This window comes from Sitophilus oryzae, unplaced genomic scaffold, assembly GCF_002938485.1.
Source record: "Sitophilus oryzae breed Bouriz unplaced genomic scaffold, Soryzae_2.0 scaffold_1443_pilon_pilon, whole genome shotgun sequence".
Lineage (NCBI taxonomy): Eukaryota > Metazoa > Arthropoda > Insecta > Coleoptera > Curculionidae > Sitophilus > Sitophilus oryzae.
This window is the reverse complement of record NW_022146108.1, coordinates 3,564,751-3,586,053: the sequence shown is the minus strand read 5'-3', so window position 1 is coordinate 3,586,053 and position 21,303 is coordinate 3,564,751. Positions and strand designations below refer to the sequence as shown.

The 21,303-nt window shown below is 31.6% G+C and overlaps 1 protein-coding gene across 1 annotated transcript in view; it reads left to right on the top strand.

Annotated features, from left to right (window-relative positions):
• Positions 1 to 5,397: 5,397 nt before the first annotated feature.
• LOC115877307 (membrane alanyl aminopeptidase-like) overlaps positions 5,398 to 21,303 on the top strand; it is a 28,005-nt gene continuing 12,099 nt past the window's right edge. Inside the window, exons 1-7 of the mRNA XM_030893446.1 lie at positions 5,398 to 5,538; positions 9,101 to 9,475; positions 9,531 to 9,768; positions 10,053 to 10,170; positions 10,422 to 10,606; positions 13,728 to 13,911; positions 17,716 to 17,951. Coding sequence (XP_030749306.1) covers positions 9,112 to 9,475; positions 9,531 to 9,768; positions 10,053 to 10,170; positions 10,422 to 10,606; positions 13,728 to 13,911; positions 17,716 to 17,951 — 1,325 coding nt within the window. The 5' untranslated portion in view covers positions 5,398 to 5,538; positions 9,101 to 9,111. The remainder of the gene's footprint in view (positions 5,539 to 9,100; positions 9,476 to 9,530; positions 9,769 to 10,052; positions 10,171 to 10,421; positions 10,607 to 13,727; positions 13,912 to 17,715; positions 17,952 to 21,303) is intronic.

Genomic DNA, 21,303 nt, shown 5'->3' with positions numbered 1-21,303 from the left:
TGCTGCAATCCAACACCATACGTCTTCAGCTACTGGTACACTGCTGATGGACATATGCCATCCAGTTCTAAGTATAACGGTCTTTGGCTTATTATGCAGTTAAAATATTTCTGTTATAGTTAAATTACTATAATTTTAATAGTTTTTGATGAGAATAGTCTTGCTGCAATCCAACACCATACGTCTTCAGCTATTGGTACACTGCTGATGGACACATGCCATCCAGTTCTAAGTATAACGGTCTTCCGCTTATTATACAGTTAAAATATTTCTGTTATAGTTAAATTACTATAATATTAATAGTTTTTGATTAGAATAGTCTTGCTGCAATCCAACACCATACGTCTTCAGCTATTGGTACACTGCTGATGGACACATGCCATCCAGTTCTAAGTATAACGGTCTTCCGCTTATTATACAGTTAAAATATTTCTGTTATAGTTAAATTACTATAATTTTAATAGTTTTTGATGAGAATAGTCTTGCTGCAATCCAACACCATACGTCTTCAGCTATTGGTACGCTGCTGATGGACACATGCCATCCAGTTCTAAGTATAACGGTCTTCCGCTTATTATACAGTTAAAATATTTTTGTTACAGTTAAATTACTATAATTTTAATAGTTTTTGATTAGAATAGTCTTGCTGCAATCCAGCACCATACGTCTTCAGCTATTGGTACACTGCTGATGGACATATGCCATCCAGTTCTAAGTATAACGGTCTTCCGCTTATTATACAGGTAAAATATTTCTGTTACAGTTAAATTACTATAATTTTAATAGTTTTTGATTAGAATAGTCTTGCTGCAATCCAACACCATACGTCTTCAGCTATTGGTACACTGCTGATGGACATATGCCATCCAGTTCTAAGTATAACAGTCTTTGGCTTATTATACAGTTAAAATATTTCTGTTATAGTTAAATTACTATAATTTTAATAGTTTTTGATGAGAATAGTCTTGCTGCAATCCAACACCATACGTCTTCAGCTATTGGTACACTGCTGATGGACACATGCCATCCAGTTCTAAGTATAACGGTCTTTGCTTATTTACAGTTAAAATATTTCTGTTATAGTTAAATTACTATAATTTTAATAGTTTTTGATGAGAATAGTCTTGCTGCAATCCAACACCATACGTCTTCAGCTATTGGTACACTGCTGATGGACATATGCCATCCAGTTCTAAGTATAACGGTCTTTGGCTTATTATGCAGTTAAAATATTTCTGTTATAGTTAAATTACTATAATTTTAATAGTTTTTGATGAGAATAGTCTTGCTGCAATCCAACACCATACGTCTTCACCTATTGGTACACTGCTGATGGACACATGCCATCCAGTTCTAAGTATAACGGTCTTCCGCTTATTATACAGTTAAAATATTTCTGTTATAGTTAAATTACTATAATATTAATAGTTTTTGATTAGAATAGTCTTGCTGCAATCCAACACCATACGTCTTCAGCTATTGGTACACTGCTGATGGACACATGCCATCCAGTTCTAAGTATAACGGTCTTCCGCTTATTATACAGTTAAAATATTTCTGTTATAGTTAAATTACTATAATTTTAATAGTTTTTGATGAGAATAGTCTTGCTGCAATCCAACACCATACGTCTTCAGCTATTGGTAAGCTGCTGATGGACACATGCCATCCAGTTCTAAGTATAACGGTCTTCCGCTTATTATACAGTTAAAATATTTCTGTTACAGTTAAATTACTATAATTTTAATAGTTTTTGAGTAGAATAGTCTTGCTGCAATCCAACACCATACGTCTTCAGCTAATGGTACACTGCTGATGGACAGATGCCATCCAGTTCTAAGTATAACGGTCTTCCGCTTATTATACAGTTAAAATATTTCTGTTACAGTTAAATTACTATAATTTTAATAGTTTTTGATTAGAATAGTCTTGCTGCAATCCAACACCATACGTCTTCAGCTATTGGTACGCTGCTGATGAACACATGCCATCCAGTTCTAAGTATAACGGTCTTCCGCTTATTATACAGTTAAAATATTTCTGTTACAGTTAAATTACTATAATTTTAATAGTTTTTGATGAGAATAGTCTTGCTGCAATCCAACACCATACGTCTTCAGCTATTGGTACACTGCTGATGGACACATGCCATCCAGTTCTAAGTATAACGGTCTTTCGCTTATTATACAGTTAAAATATTTCTGTTATAGTTAAATTACTATAATTTTAATAGTTTTTGATGAGAATAGTCTTGCTGCAATCCAACACCATACGTCTTCAGCTATTGGTACGCTGCTGATGGACACATGCCATCCAGTTCTAAGTATAACGGTCTTCCGCTTATTATACAGTTAAAATATTTCTGTTACAGTTAAATTACTATAATTTTAATAGTTTTTGATTAGAATAGTCTTGCTGCAATCCAACACCATACGTCTTCAGCTATTGGTACACTGCTGATGGACATATGCCATCCAGTTCTAAGTATAACGGTCTTTGGCTTATTATACAGTTAAAATATTTCTGTTATAGTTAAATTACTATAATTTTAATAGTTTTTGATGAGAATAGTCTTGCTGCAATCCAACACCATACGTCTTCAGCTATTGGTACACTGCTGATGGACACATGCCATCCAGTTCTAAGTATAACGGTCTTTCGCTTATTATACAGTTAAAATATTTCTGTTATAGTTAAATTACTATAATTTTAATAGTTTTTGATGAGAATAGTCTTGCTGCAATCCAACACCATACGTCTTCAGCTACTGGTACACTGCTGATGGACATATGCCATCCAGTTCTAAGTATAACGGTCTTTGGCTTATTATGCAGTTAAAATATTTCTGTTATAGTTAAATTACTATAATTTTAATAGTTTTTGATGAGAATAGTCTTGCTGCAATCCAACACCATACGTCTTCAGCTATTGGTACACTGCTGATGGACACATGCCATCCAGTTCTAAGTATAACGGTCTTCCGCTTATTATACAGTTAAAATATTTCTGTTATAGTTAAATTACTATAATATTAATAGTTTTTGATTAGAATAGTCTTGCTGCAATCCAACACCATACGTCTTCAGCTATTGGTACACTGCTGATGGACACATGCCATCCAGTTCTAAGTATAACGGTCTTCCGCTTATTATACAGTTAAAATATTTCTGTTACAGTTAAATTACTATAATTTTAATAGTTTTTGATTAGAATAGTCTTGCTGCAATCCAACACCATACGTCTTCAGCTAATGGTACACTGCTGATGGACAGATGCCATCCAGTTCTAAGTATAACGGCCTTCCGCTTATTATACAGTTAAAATACTTCTGTTATAGTTAAATTACTAAAATTTTAATAGTTTTTGATGAGAATAGTTTTGCTGCAATCCAACACCATACGTCTTCAGCTAATGGTACGCTGCTGATGGACACATGCCATCCAGTTCTAAGTATAACGGTCTTCCGCTTATTATACAGTTAAAATATTTCTGTTACAGTTAAATTACTATAATTTTAATAGTTTTTGATGAGAATAGTTTTGCTGCAATCCAACACCATACGTCTTCAGCTAATGGTACGTTGCTGATGGACACATGCCATCCAGTTCTAAGTATAACGGTCTTCCGCTTATTATACAGTTAAAATATTTCTGTTATAGTTAAATTACTATAATTTTAATAATTTTTGATGAGAATAGTCTTGCTGCAATCCAACACCATTCGTCTTCAGCTATTGGTACGCTGCTGATGGACACATGCCATCCAGTTCTAAGTATAATGGTCTTCGGCTTATTATACAGTTAAAATATTTCTGTTATAGTTAAATTACTATAGATTTTTTTACATTATAAAATAGGAAAATCGCCGAGTAAACATTAATCATTCTAAATTACATTTCTACGTAATTAGAAGAAAAGGAGGTAGAAAACTTTAATTATTTAAGGTATCAAAACGCAAAAGATTTACATTTTGTCCAATTCAGGGCTTAGCACCGCGATTTACAATTCAGATTGAAAAGGACGACATCGAGCGGTTTTTAATTTATTAATTAAAAAGGTATTTTAACTCGGATAGGGCGTACACCTTCATTAATATTTGATAATCTGGGAAATAAAAGGTTTTAAGCGGTATTTTCTGTTCGCGTTCCGATTATCCGAATGGTTGTTAATGTATTATTAAATTTTAAATTAAATTACATCATATTATAACGTGTGAGTTTGATTTGACCATTGGAAATCCCATATGATGTTATTTTTTATACAAGACGATAAAATGGTATTTTATCGTCGACCGAAAAGATTAATGAATTAATTTCGCAAGACGATAATGCAATTTTATCGTCGTGTATAAAACAATATTTTTTTCCATAGCGAGTTACGTTTTAAAAAATATTCAGAAATTATTATTTTAAGGCATTTATTACGAGTAGAAAAAATATTGTGCCGGGTTGGCGTTGGTTTCTATGTAATTTGACAAATAAATAAAGCTGTCTCTTTAGTTGTCAGTTTTGAGTCAATATTTTTTAATTCTCTTTTGTGTCGAGTGCTCAAAACGAAATAAGTAAATTACCAACAGATATTCAGGCTGAGACGACAAACGCCATATCCAAACTACTTCCATTTAAATCCCGAATAACTTATGAAAAGGAATACAAAAATTTTCAAAAATGGAAGCAATTAAAAAACGTGCGAGAAGAAATGAAGTTTTTAACCTATCCTCGCTGTTAAAGTATCATTTAATCTACCCTTTCGGTTAAAGTACTATTTTATCTACTATTTTTGATAGATATAAGACAATTTTAACAGTTGCTATGGAAAAAAGGATTATATTTAGTCTGCAGTTACACCAAACTGTAAATAAAAAAACAGTTTGGTTACATTTTGCGTGTATATGTTGGGTCAAAAGAAACCAATATGTATACATATGTTTATGCTTTTATTCATCATGTTTAAAACATTACTTGGGATTTTCTATGTCTACAATGCAACACACTGTATATATCTTCCTTCACAACATCGTTACGCATTGTTTATATTTTTCTAATGTCCTGTTTCTCTAACATTAAAACTGATAACCTATATTGCTTTAATGATTTTATAAATTTAAATATGCCGTGCGTGTCGTCGTAAGGTGTAGGTACTATGTTAATTTGTATAATCATACAATAAGTATGTATCTATATCTATACTCGCTAATAATTAGTAAACGGTTTTGTGTACATAACAGTGTACTAATAATATTAAATTTAACTAAGCAGTCCTAAATTTACAATCTTTCATGAAAACTTGCGTTGAAAAATTAATGTGTTTTGTTGCTAATGTAATAACAAAAATTGAAGGAAACATTTTTATAACGTATAATTACGAATTATATTACTTCAAATAGCGATATTCGTAATTTTCTAATTTAGTGTGATGCCGGGATTTGTATAATTCCTTCATGTTAGATTAGATAAATTTTCCTTCAATATAAACATATTTTTAGTTTTATTCGTCACAGTTTGGTACAGATTTTATTGGATTGCTTTATAATATAAAGGTAAGTTAAATGTTGTTCGTTGTAGGAATATTATAAATCTAAATAGCATCTACTAAATTGAATATAAACATATTTTTTCACATATAAAACTAAAAATAATTTTAACTAACGAATATAATTTGATAGAAAATAGTATGTTGCATTATGAGTTAGGAGTAAAAATACAGACGAGCGTTAGCGAGTCCGACATTTGGGCGAGCCACAAAAAGTCATTTTTACTCCGAATAGAACATGCTATTTTTTTTCAAACGCCACAAATAATTTTTTAAACAATTTCAAATGTTTCAAATAATATAAAAAGATTTAAAAGTATGTAATAATACAGAGTGGTCCGAACTCTATTCCGGAAGCTTTGGCAGTATATTCTGCAGATAAAAATAAGTAAAAAAGTTCGTATAAATGTATGTCCTAAAATGCTTAGTTTCGGAGATACGGGGTGTTGAAGTTTCATTTTTATTTTCCCAAATTCCCAAATAATTTATTAAGTATCGTCAATAGTTGGATGAAAATTGGTGTCTGGGAGTTTTTTGACATGACAAATTTCATTTTGATGTCAATATAACTCCTACTTGTAGAGGGCGCCCCCTACATATTTTTTAACTGGTTTGAAGTGTAATAACTTTTCGTCCGTACCTGTATAGAACTACCGAGTAAAAAAATATACATTCACGAGGTTTTATACGTAAAAAAAATTCTCTTGGTAAAAATCGCTACGAGTAATTGTTCTCGAGATATTTGGAATCGAAATTATCAATACCTGTCATCATTGACATAAATTAAACGTGTTGAATAAATAGTTTTTAGACTGAAACCATACATTTGAAATATTTTTGTGCCAAAAGTTCAACAGAAATTGTTTTATCATCATTTTTTCGAAGAGAAATTTATGATTAAGTTAAAAAAATAAAAAGTTCCCAAATTTACCATTTTAGTCCAATAACTATCTACTCAACATGTTTATTTTTTGTTGATAATAACATGTATTGACTGTTCTCATTCTAAATATCTTGAGAACGGTTGCTCGTAGCGATTTTTACCAAGATACATTTTTTACGTAAAAAAACACGGAAATGTATATTTATTCACTCAGTAGTTTGATACAGGTACTGACGAAAACTTATTACTCTTCAAAACAGTTAAAATACATGTGGGTGGCGTCCCCTACAAATAGGAGTCATATTGATATCAAAATCCAAATTTCTCATGTCAAAAAACTCCCAGACATCAATTTTCATCCAAATATTGACGTTACTTCAGAAATTATTTGGAAAGAATCGAAATAAAAATGAAACTTCTACACCCTGTATCTCAAAAACTAACATTCCACATTCCTTTATTTATGTCCTGATATTGTCATTCATTTTGACACTTTAGTTTTGTATTATGAGTTTTTGGTTTAAATAAATAGTGTCGGGATACTTTAAGCTAACATTTTTAATATTTACTAGCAGACTTACTAGCCATTTTTCACAGAAAACGTCCGATATTCAGATGCGTGAAAACTATAGGCTGTGCATCTTCTATCATTTATACGAGCATATATGATCACAAACGAGCATGTAAAAGCACAAACCAGAACTTATAAACACAAACCAGCCTATAAATATTTTTTTACATTTTTAAAGCGATTCTTTATTTTTAAGTTTAAATAACAAGCTTTTTACAAAAATAGTATTTTCTCTATAGTATTTATATGTAATAACACCATATTTATATACACATTTAGCAAGCGACAACACCGGGAAAATTACGGACTCATTCTTTGTCGTCGAAATTAGGAATTATGGATTCCCCAGAGTATTATTATACCTCTATTATATAGATTTAGCTACTGATTAACCGTTTATATTTGCAAATTGCCATATTTAGTATTGATAGTTATTCTGCAATAATATACTGCTATTAATATGCATAGAAAAAGCTATAACGTGTTCTGAATAATTTTTGTCCTTAATTTGTTTCTTCTTTGTATTCTAAATGTTCTCAAAATTGCAATTTTTCTCGAGAATAATAAGAAATAAAGAGAAAATTTAGAATAAACTTTTAAAAAAGCAACTGATTAATTTTCCAACCTATTTTCATTACGGTAATTATAAATTCTGGAGATTATAGTTCCATATTCGGTTCGTTCTCGAACTCTCCAAAAATAAATTCTCTAGCATTTCTTAGACTAATCGCTGTAGGATAATTTAATATAGATTTCAAAAATCTTATAAAATATACAGAGCGTTATTTAAGAATTAATAAAAAGCAGCTATCATTTAAATTTGTAATTTAGTTTGGTTTTGGATGTTAAACTCGTGAATGTAATTAATGTATTTAGATTAAATTTAACAATTATTTGGTAATCTAAGATTACAACTACATGTAAAATGTCGACGTTTATTAGTTATATTCTACGATTTTTTTATTATTTTAGAAAATACCTTTAGGAAATCTTAGTATATTGATTTGGTGCTTATATCTTATCAATTAATGCTATTATTACAATTATTAGAGGAAATTATCAATCAATAGTATATAAATATGCAATAAAATCTCCCATATTTGTAATAACCAAACTTAAAAACATATTTTTACTGGCTTTTATATAGTTCATATCAAATAAACTTTTAGTCACGTGATTAAGCTTGACCGGCACAGCGTTGCCCAATTTTACATATTTTCTTTTAATCAAAATATTTTACGAAACAAAAATAAATTAATTAACTATATAAACAGTTATTATTTACATCAACAAAACTCACCTTCTTAACACCATTTAAGGGACATAAAGGGCCATTACTACCGATTTCAAAATATTCTAATAAAGTTGCGATGCGTTTTTTAAGGCTATTAAGCTAGCTTGTACACTTCGCACTAAAAGAGGTTCTAAAAAGAACAATGTTCGACTGCAAGTAAATATTAAGTCTAATATACAATATTAAGTAAATATATGCTCTTATAAATGATAGAAGAGGAAATGACAGTTATTATCTGTCACTTTATTTTACATGTAAAGCCTAGTTTTCACGCATCTGAATATCGGACGTTTTCTGCGAAAAATAATATTATGGCACGAAATTTTTAAAATTAAAAAACAAGAAAAATTGCAATGAGAAGGAAACATTGGAATGCACAAAAAACGTTAAATTTGAACTATCTACACAGATAACATATATTATGTTATCTGTGCTATGACCTCTGTTTTTAGCAGAAAACTGCCAAAATTCGGATTCATGAAAACTAGGCCAAAAATGTCATTTCTGTCATTTTTTGGGTGCCCTCTCTTGAAATCTTTCCTAGCTCATTGGACAGACTTTAGTTGATTATGATTACATAGGTATTTAATACAGGGTGATTCTCTAACTTGGGGTAAATTCAGTAAATCATAGATATTGTTTTTTTGTTTGGAACCATAGAAAATTCAAGCTCTTTGCTTTGTAGCAAATAAATGTTTTCTTCTGGATTGACAAATAATTATTTAACATCTAACTAGATTCTATTTTGAAAAATACTTTTTATCATATCCATTTTAACAAAAAGTGATCACTGAACTTTATTTGTAATTATATATTTTTAGATTTTTCTATAATGCCCACATTTATATGGATTTTACCCATATTGCTGTCACTGACCATTGCCCAGGAATACAGACTACCTACCACAATCAATCCTACATCCTACAATATCAACTTAGTGTTCCCATCGGATATTTTCACTAGTGCAAACGCAAGTGCTTACAATGGAACGACAGAAATAACTTTTGTACCTACACAAAACACTAGCAGTGTAGTGTTGCACGCTAGTGCGGAGTATCTTAATATTACTTCTGTTACACTATCAGACAGTATTAGTTTTAGTAATTATTCAGTAGATTCTGTAACTGATATATTTACAGTTGAAGTAAATGAAACACTTATCGAATCTCAGACGTACACTATTACTATTGGTTTTGGTAAGTATGGGAATTATTAGTCACATTTTAATTCTAAACTTTCTTTTTTTGGTAGATGGAAAAATCAGTACTACAGACACTTACGGTATATACAAGAGCAGCTATACAGATTCCTCTAATACGACATATTATTTTATTATTACTCAGTTTCAAGCAACGTATGCTAGAAGGGCGTTCCCTTGTTTGGACGAGACTGGATACAAAGCCACCTTTGACATCACCCTTTCTTACCCCGTTGGTTTGAATGTCTTGTCCAATGCAGAAATATCTAATAGTACCAACATTACTGATACGTAAGTATTTTTATTTCTTTTAAGTTTTTCGCATTAAAAATACTGAAAAAATCTTTGAATAAAAATATTAAAGAAGGTGTATAATGATATCCATTTATTCATGCACTAGAAACGGTATCAATGCTAAATCTAGAGGGATATTATTATGTGAGAACTTAAAACATCTTTTAATAAAATCCTTTTTTCGCCGCACCTCGTTATTTGGCATTTTGTAATTGCCCATGAATTTTAAAGAAGGTAGATATAATTTTGTTTTTATTTTACTGATGGAAATATATTTTCAGTGAGGTTACAACAACTTTTAACACAACGCCAAAAATATCAACCTACTTGATAGCGTTCATTGTTTCCGAGTTTACGTGTTCTCAAGGTGATCTCATAGAGGGCAGCCTAGTCAATCAGGTAAGTTCAACGTAAGTTAACTTAAAGTTCTTTTCGTTTAGTTTCTTAAGAAAATTAAGAATTCTATACTCAGCATAAGTTCTTTTCAACTTCTCTTAAATTTAAGTATAAATGGAATTAGCAAAAAGGAAATAGTATTTAAGGATAAGAAGCAGCTTTAATGCAAAACGAATTAGAATCAATTAATTATATTAAAAACTTTAAATTAATGCAAAATAAATAAACATTCTTATTGTGCTGTTGATTTTTAGGTATGTTCTAGAAATGAAACTGCAGATACTAGATCTTGGGCTCTTGAGCTCGCACCGTTGGTTATCGATAGTATTAATAGTTACACAGGCATTAACTACAGTAGATCAATGAATAAGCTAGACCAGATTGCTGTCACTGACTTATCTTTCAGTGGAATGGAAAACTGGGGTATAGTGACATACAGGTACATATCATCATCATCATTTAGCTTATTTTGTCCACTGCTGAACAAAAGCCTCCCTCAACTCTAGCGATTTCCTTCTATTTTGAGCCACTTGAATCCAGTTTCCAGCCACTCTCTAAATATCATCTGTCCATCGACTAGGAGGTCGTCCTCTGCTTCTATAGGCCTCGTGTCTTGGTCTCCATTTCACAAGTCTCTTTGTCCACCGTACATCTGTCATCCTAGTAACATGTCCTGCCCAATTCCATTTAAGATGCAAGACAGATATCACATGGTATGATTGGGTATTTTATCCTTAAGTGTAACTCCCAACATGGACCTTTTCATTTCCGTTGCATAACCTCCATTCTATGTATGTTCTTTTTTGTCAAAGTAAGTGTTTCAGCTCCATACGTGAGGACAGGCAAGACACACTGATTAAAGACCTTTCTTTTTAAATATATTGGAAGAACAGGTACATATACTTCTCTATTTAAACAAAATTAAGTTATACAGGGTGTCCCAGAAATGAGTGAAGATATTTTAAGGGGTGGTAGATCTTGTCAAAATAAACATATTTTCTCTTTACCATTTTTAAAATAAATTGAAAATCACCGAGTTATTTAACTTTGAAAATTTAAAAAAATAATCGCAACATTTTGAGAACCGCCGGCAGATATCGCCAACTACATCCAATTACCCGGATCAAGCCCGGATTTCAGTTAATTCGACGCACTGTGTTGCCATAGGGACAAGAAAGTATATGTTAAAAGTAAGTCATAAAATCACAACACCTGAGGAGTTTGCAGAGATGCATTACATTTTTAAGATTGTGATATTATTACATTAAATTAAAAGTTAAATGTTTAATAATGTGTTAAAAAAGTTAAATTAAAAAACTTACCCAACATTAAAAAAGATACTTATGACAGATCGATGTAACTGTGGCAGTTCTCTTTTTCGATATACACTTAACTAAAATACACTTCACTGTGCTAGCACTTGTACATGCTATTATAATAACTACTAAAATAACAGTCCCCATTTTTAACACATTATTTTCATATAGGCCTCATCACAATTTGAACCACTGATTTACAAAACAACTTGAAAAGCACACATTACTTTGAATACCTTTCTGAATCTGAATGAATAAATGTTGAGAATTATTACCTCTTACCGCCACTTTCTGAACTACTTTCAATTTAAGAAAATATATGTTTCACTCAACAATTTTAAATACGTATTTTGTTTTTTCGCTATTTTTTCTATGTATTTCAACAATTCCATCGACAGCGCAACCGTCGCGTCGGCCAAGAGACCCACGCATCACTGGTAACTGCTCCTTTGTCGCGCCGCCGTGTCGAGCTTGCTTCATGCGAGGTTGCCGTAGTTTCAACAATTTCAAATTCAAGACACTCGAAGCAATCAAATTCTTATTAAATTTTAATAAAACAGAAAAACATGAAAGGAAACAAACAAAACACAAATGAATTGGTTATTGATAAGGTCACAAAAAAGAAATTTCTAAAATGTTTATCGTAATTCAGAATTCAATACATCGAAAACAGCCCGACGAATAATCAATTTATTTTTGTTTTGCTTGTTTCCTTTCACGTTTCTCTGTTTTATTTTTAAAATTTAATATGAATTTGATTGCTTCGAATGTCTTGAATTTAAAATTGTTGTAATTACGGCAACGTTGCTTAACATCGTCGTCTGACGCAAGCCCGCCACGACGGCGCGGCGGCCGGCGGCTCAAAGGACCAGTTCACTTCACACACGGCGCTCTTTGCTGAAGGTTAGGCTGTTGATGGAATTGTCGAAATACATCGAAAAAATAGCGAAAAAACTAAATACCTATTATATTTAAATTGTTGAGTGAAACATGTATTTTTTTAGATTGAAAGTAGTTCGTAAAGTGGCGATAAGAGACAATAATTCTCCACATTTATTCATTCAGAAAGGTATTCAAAGTAATATGCGCTTTTCAAGGTGTTTTGTAAAACAGTGGTTCAAATAAAACAGAGAAACATGAAAGAAAACAAACAAAACAAAAATGAATCGATTATTCTTTGGGCTGTTTTCTAAATTTCTTGAATTGAATTCTAAATTACGATAACCAGTTTAGGAATTTCTTTTTTGTGACCTGATTGTGAATAATATTAATCATTTTATTAAATTTATTCCGAAATAAAGTTATTTTGCAGCATAACAAAGATTTTCGTAAACGTCATAAACGTAATGTTTCAGTTAATTTTCGGTGGTTTTTGTTAAGTTTTCATTGAAAGGGTAAGTACTAAAAATAATTAATATGTGTTTTTTTTCTATAATTATTAATAATGAGCACTGATAAAAGATTAAATTTAACATTCCTAAGTTTTTGAGTAGACATTTGTCTATGAATTTATAAATGTAGAACTATGTTCCGCCGAACTATGTAGAATGTCGATAACATAGGAGGTTGCAACACTGCAAGGTTTAGATACACTGTAGGGAAATCTCAGGTGAATAAACAAGTAGCACTAAAAAGTTTTTTCTAATTTCCCGGAAATTGTCAAGAAAAATTTTAAATTTTCAACATTTTTTTTCGCAAAAAAACCTCATAGGCGTGTTTGTGGGGTTGAACTATACTACCAGTTAAAATATTTGCACTTATTTCTGGGACACCCTGTATATTTTATAAGCTAGTGAATGAATATTTATATTTTTAATAAATATAAAATATAGCTTTATTAGCACTTTTGACAATGTATGCAGCAGTCTCGATGAAAAGCTGTAATTGTGTCTTGACTATGTTTTATTAATATGTCAAGTTTGTAATGCTTTGCCGCAGAGACAATACATGATAAGGATTTGGCAAATTTCCTTGACGGACTACAAAACTTTTGAACGTGGATTACTTTACGCAAAACAAAATTTAGTCAAATTAAAATTAAAGATTAGAATGATATAAATTCGACAGAATTGGAACCTGAATGTAGGTTCACAAAGTTTGATGTAACTCTGGACCTAAAATACCATGGGATCTACCCATCTCTAGTGTGTTCTATCCAGCCTTATTATTTAGTTCTAGGCCTTTCTGTGATAGTCTAAGTTAATAGTAGACCTATACTTTTCTTGAGCTGTATTTTATTTTTAGGGAAAAAGCTTTATTATATGACGAAGAAGAAACTTCCAACTCATACAAAGAATACATTGCCAATCTCGTTGCTCACGAACTTGCTCATCAGTGGTTCGGTAACTTGGTCACCTGCAAATGGTGGTCTGAAATCTTTTTGAACGAAGGCATGGCTACGCTGTTAGAGTATTTCATTGCACATGAAGTAAGTACAGTATGATCGAAAAAAAAACGGCGTCAAAGACGGCTGGAGAAAGAAAAATAACAGCAAACTTGTCAAAAATTAACACTGATTATAGTGATTATAGAAAGATTAAAAAAGGATCTTTTTGATGTCGCTTTTTTTCGATCTTATGGATTATAGAATTTTGATTAAAAAACTAACAGTTAGAAAGTTGAAAAATTAACAATATATTTATACAGGGTGATCCATTATTCTGAAAAATCTGTTTGAGATTTTGACTTATTTTTTTAGCTACCTATATACTTTTTTGTTCAGCGGATTTTTCATAAAATATACAGGGTGTTTCAAAAAACATGTGCCAACTCTCGTGGGGAGATTCCTCATGTAAAAATAATAAATTTATTTTTCATATTAACATAGGTCCGATTCTGTTTTGTATCGTATCTACAGGGTGTTAAAGTCTTAATAATCTGTCGATTTTTTGATAATTTTCTTCCAAGTACTTTTAGTGATTCGAATGAAATTTTGAGGGTAAAAGTTACTATAAGTGCTACATATTTTAATGCTATAAAAGTGTTGATAAATTCATCAGGGACGTGCATATGGGTTATCACTGTAATATTTTTCAAAAAAAAATGATGTGCGCCACTGACTTTTTTATTTTGATATCAAAATTGGCCGTTTAATGCCAATTAAAAGTTATCTCTTGTTATTTAGTCGAATTCGGCCTCCTTGATGAGATAAACGCAATTTTATTAATCACAATAATTATAAAATTAAAATAAAATTAATAAAATTGTATATTTTACCTCATTTACTATTAAATATTATTACTATTAGTTATTGTTACTATTATTATTAGTTCAACCTACATCAATTTCAAATAAATAATTACAAAAACAAAAAAAAAACAATTTTAAAAAGTTTTAACATCCTGTAACTCTGAAACTATGCATTTCCATACCCATGTTTACAGGAACTTTTGTTTATATTTTTTGATGAGGAATCAATGAGTACTTATTTAAAACTTTCGCAAGTTAATGATATTAAACTTTTTTAAAGGTTGCTATTAGACTTGGATCAAAGCAAAGTAATAAAATTGCGTTTATCTCATCAAGGAGGCCGAAGTCGACAAAATATCAACAAACAACTTTTAATCGGCGTTAAACTGTTTACACTATTTCGCTAATAAGTGAAAAAATAATCAGTGGCGTACATGCGTTTTTTTTAGAAAAATATTCCAGTGATAAACCCATATGCACGTCCCTGGTGAATAATATATGTCGACACTTTTTTACCTTTAAAATATGTCGCATTTATAGTCACTTCTACCCTCAAAATTTCATTTGAAACGTTAAAGGTACTTGGAAGAAAAAATATTAAGACTTTACCCAACACCCTGTAGCTACGAAACAAAGCAGAATCGGACCTATGTTGATATGAAAAACCAATCTTATTTTTTACGTGAGGAATGTACCCACGAGAGATGGCACATGTTTTTCGAAACACCCTGTATATCGTAATTAAGCAGTTCTCATTTTGCGCGTGTTGAAAATGGAGATAAAGAAATCGTTCAACTCAATCAAAAAAATATCAATATTTGACATTATTTTTACTCCCACAAACTATAATAAAAAATACCTAAATTAAATTTTTAATTTTTTATGGCTTTTACCAAAGATTAATTGATATTTCTGATGCCAGGCTGACCTTTTGGAAAAGAACAAAATAAAAATAATAAATTGTTTTTGTCTTCCAAACTTAATCACTGCGGATCTTGTAACAAGTAAATATTTATTTTATTTTTAATTAAAACTTTCTCAGAATATTCATCAACTTATTCAAGAATAAAATATTACAGCATAATTATAAGAAAAAATTACACAAAGAGTTTTTTTAATAATACAGAGATTGAATAATATTTCTTTGTAAATACATAATATAAAAAAAGAACATCAAAAATGTTATATATTATGGAACTTCCTGAATGCACATTAAACCATCTTACTACTTTAATTAACGAGTCATTCCAAAAAGGAGTTTTTCCAAACTGCCTTAAGACAGCAATAATTATTCCTCTGTATAAAGGAGGTGATAAAGATGAAGCTTCGAACTATCGCCCAATTGCACTCCTGCCCACATTATCTAAGATCATTGAAAGATTGGTTAAAAAAGGTTTCTATCTTTTCTCCTTAAATATAAAATACTTACTACCCATCAATTTGGATTTCTAAGTAACAGTTGCACAAATGATGCTATGTTCGACCTTTTTAATAATGTATGCTCTAGCCTGTATAACCATCACTCTACAGCTACAATTTTCTGTGATTTCTCTAAGGCTTTTGATTGTGTAAATCATAATATCTTAATTAACAAATTGCAATACTATGGTTTCAGGGGAGTGCCGCTCGAATGGCTTAAGTCATATCTTGGCAACAGAAGGCAGCTTGTGAGGATTGATACGTCTATGTCTTCTTGTAAGCCTATAGAATGTGGTGTCCCTCAGGGTTCAGTACTTGGCCCTATTTTGTTTCTGGTGTTTATCAACGACATTGCAAATCTAGACATTAGCGGTAAAATCTGCCTCTTTGCGGACGATACTAGTTTCACTTGGAGCGGCCCAGATGTTGCGGCGCTATATAATACTATATCCAGTGACTTACGCACCATTAAGTCTTGTTGCGATTCTAATCTCCTATGCCTCAACCTATCAAAAACTAAAGTTTTGTCATATAAAAGTACTATACAACCTTTTGTACTTAATAACACTACTATTGACGTCGTGGACTCTGTGAAATTCATAGGACTTCTTGTAGACAACTCGTTAAAATGGGACTTTCACATTGAAGCTCTATCAAAGAAACTAAGCGCTGCCTGTTTTGCGCTAAGATCAGTTTCTAAGGAACTTAACTTCTCAACCTCTAGAATAGCCTATTATGCCCTTTTTGAGTCACATCTTCGTTATGCCCTTCCATTCTGGGGTACTTGCTGCGCAACAAAATTTGATCGTGTTTTCATACTTCAGAAGAGAGCAATTCTATATTTATTGGGGCTGAACAGTAGAACTCCCTGCCAGAATTTCTTTAAAAATTTGAAAATACTGACTCTTCCTTCTTTATTCATTTTTGAATCCGTTTGCTTAATCCGCAAGCACATATCTGCTATTCCCGAAAGGCCATTTCATAACTATCCACTTAGGAATGCAGAGCACGATCTTTATCTGCCAACCCCGAGCTCAGAACTAGTTAAGGGTTCAATACTGTACAATGCCAAAAAAATGTACAATCATCTGCCTTTGAATGTCAAATCGCTTTCATTCTTTCCCGCATTTCGCAAGGCTCTAAAATCATACCTACTGGAGAGAGCCCTATATGCGGTAAACGACTTTTTTGTTGATGTTTAATTATGAACAATTTTGAATTTCAAAATTTTGATCATCTCACACACTGGTGAAAGGTCAAAAGTATTTAATATTCTATAACTTTAAAATTATATCTATTTACTGCGTACTGTTCTAAAATTGTCCATGTATATTCTTTTTGTAATTTTAAAGACTTAAATTTTTTTGAATTGTATTATTTGTATTGTGTATTTTTTGTTGTTTGTATTTTTTTGTGATTTTGTTGTTTGTGAGTGCTTTGTCGATGAAGCTGTTTTGGCTTTTTGCACAATAAAGCGTTTGTTATTTTTGTTATTGTTATTATTATTATGTTGCTAAAATACTTAATTTAGTATATTAATATACAGGGTGTAATATAAAACAATTATTATTATTTTTTTAATATTACTCTTTGTTACCATTGTTACATTTACTGTACTTTTTAGATTCTACCTGGGTATGATATGGACAAACAATTTGTTATTCAGACAGTTCATTCTATATTTGAAGAAGATGCTTCTACTACTGAGTCACTCAGAGCGAATGCTTCTAGTCCAGCTCAGATATCATCTAAGTTTGGAAGCATTACATACAATAAAGGAGGAAGTGTGTTGAGGATGGTGGAGAAGATTTTAGGAACAGAAACTTGGAAAAGTGGATTAAACACATATCTCAATCAATTGTAAGTTGATTTCTTCTTAAGGTGCCGTGCAGATTCCTGCGTAGGCGTTCATCTTTTTCTTCCTCATCAGATGGACAGATGGTTCTATTAATTGCAGCGACTTGGAGTGCTTGGAAGTCCTGTATGCCTGTCCAATGACGAATATTTCTCAGCCAGGCCTATTCCCCTTTTGCCCCTTCTATTTTACCCTGGAGAATCAGATGGTGGAAGTGATAGCATTCTCCACGTAGTAGGTGTCCCAAATAGACTATTAATCCTCTTCTTGATGATTTCCAAACCAAACCAGCTTTTCTGAGAGTGTTTTCATCTGGATTCCACGTTTCGTTAGCCATGCATCCCAAATATTTAAATTGTGTGACCTGCTTGATGACCTCTCCATTTAAGTAAATTCTGGTGTTCGCAATGTTGTTTCTGCTAATAGCCATAAATTTAGTTTTTGTAGTATTTATGTTACACCCAGTCTTTGGCTTTCATTGTTAGCCTTATTTAGAAGGATTTGGAGATCATTTGCATTGTCTGCCAATATCACTGTGTCATCCGCATATCGGATATTATTAATTGGAATGCCATTTATTTTCAAACCAATGGGACTATCGGAGATTGAATCAGTGAATGCTCGTTCCACATATAAATTGAACAAGATTGGAGACAGAATACACCCTTGCCTTACCCCCTTTTTATTTCAAAATCTTCAGTTACTTCCACGCTATGTATACGAATTTCAGCTTTTTGGTTTCAATACAAATTACTAATGAGCCTTATATCCTTTCCATCAAGTCCCAAGACTCTGAGCACAGAATATCTAGCTACGCAACAGAAAAATACTCGAAATGAAAGAGCTAAAATTGCACAAATAGAGTACTAGATGGCGCGACAATATCATAATCAGAATATAATTGGAAATTTTGAACTTTCGGTTATGGATCGACGGCTCGTCGACGGCCTTGTAGGTCGTCTAAATATGCACAGTTGCCAGATTCTAAAATACTTTACTTGGCATCCCGTTCTTTTTCTTGTGTATAATAATTTCTTTCTATTCTTCTTTTCTTGTCAGATACACTTATATTAATTATTCGTATGACTTTTAAAATAGTTTTAAGTATATTATTACAAAACATATACATTTTTAATATATACTACCTTATAATGTTAACTAAGAAAATACCTTTAATTACCTTTAAAATTAATAATATACAGGGCGATTGATAGTGATATTTATTAATGCTGGAACGTTAGTAATGAAACATAAGTTTAATAATAAGGGAAATAATTTATTAAAATGCAGTACAAAAAATGTTAATTGACTAAAATACTATAATAACAAAATCTTCTGTTTGCCACGTTATTTATATAGACCTAGATAGATTTTAAAAAGTGACACAGGTACAATTAATAATATATTAGTTCGGCATAAAAGTTGCTGTCACGACATCGGAAAATAAATTAAAATTCGTAAAATAAATTAAAATTATTAATTAAACAAATATTTATAAAGAAACGCAAGTATACCATATACCAAATTTGGGCCCAATCGAACTCCAGGAAATGATATCAATCGATATGCTTTAAGGTACCATAATATTGCAATGTCACCGAAGATCCGAAGTATACCAAATTTAAGCACAATCGAACGCCAGGAAATGGTAGCGTAATATGGTACTATATTAAGGTACTACTTTATATGCATCATAGTACCATCATATTACAATGTAACCGAAGATACGTTTAAGCCCAATCTAACGCCAGAAAATGGTACTACAATCTCGTAATATGGTACTACTCGTAATATGGTACTACATTATGGTACCTCTTCATATGCTCCATGGTATCATAATATTATAATGTCACCGAAGATACGTAGTATCCCAAGTTTAAGCCCAATCGAACGCCATGTACGTAATATGGTACTATATTACTATATTATGGTACCAGTTGATATGCTTCATGGTACCATAATAATGCAATGTCATTAAAAATACGCAAGTATATATCAAATATGAGATCAATCTAACGCCAGGAAATGGTATTGAAATATGGTACTATATTAAGGTACCACTTTATATGCATCATAGTACCATCATATTACAATGTCACCGAAGATACGTAACCAACTTTAAGCCCAATCAAACGCCATGTATGTAGTGTGGTACTATATTATGTTGCCACTTGATATGCTGCATGGTACCATAATATTGTAATGTCATGAATAATACGCAAGTATAAATATATCAAATACCGTATGATACCGAAAAAAACGGCGTGCAATTAGCTGGAAAAGGACGATTGATGACATTTCCCAAATAAATTTACACATAAAATGACAGCGATCTTCATTTCATAGCCATCGCTAACGCCGTTTTTCCCGATTATACGGTATGAACACAATCGAACGTCAGAAAGTGGTATCATAATAGTAGAACAATACTTATTATATTGTCGCCGAATTACAATCAGAATTTAGGATTCAATTACACAATCAAACGTCAGGAAGTGATTGTAATTCAGCTCGTAAGATCTAATTCCAACTGACATGGCAAATTAAATACTTAAACGTTTGAAAAAAGAGCCCTGATCTATTTTAATATGTTTAACTGATGTAACAAATTTGAAGGTATGCTTTATCAGGAAGTATTACAATATGAATTACACAATGGCAACAGTGCACAAAATTCTTTTAAATTTTGTTTGTAGAAAACTGTTTTCTTTTAAATGTATTGCCCTCTATTACGTAGTAGCGAAACTACCGCCTCAAAATATCTGGTTTGGAGACAGACTTTAAAAGCCTGTCTCCTTTTGCTACCTACAGTTTTATACATGTAACGAGGCTTCTGTTGCGTAGCTAGATATTCTGTGCTCTGAGGTATGATATAAGGAGGTTAGGTTTAACATTATCGAACGCCTTTTCTTAGTCTATAAAGCACATGAAGACATCTTTTCTCTGATCTTGGCAATTCTGCACTAATGTTTGAAGGCTGAATATGGCTTCTACTAACTACTAAGTTGATTTAGTAAATATATATTTAAATATTTTTCATTTTCAGTGTATTCAACCATTTACAATTATTATCATATTTAGATAATCTCTCTGTAATTGGTCCCATTGTTGTCTATTGTATTTACAAGCATAGGTCATGACTGGTAGTACACATTGGTCGAATGTTTTCTTCTTTAGATAAAGTGGCATTCTAGATTTGAGTTGTACTCCATGGCAAACTTAATTTTTCTGCAGATTTCTGGTAGTTGAGATCCTGAGCTGTGTATTAGCTGTTGTAGAATGTAGAATGTTTTGGAGGGGAGTTAGTCACCGCGACCTTAAAGATCTATTGTGTATTCCCCTTTCTTGAGCTATAAC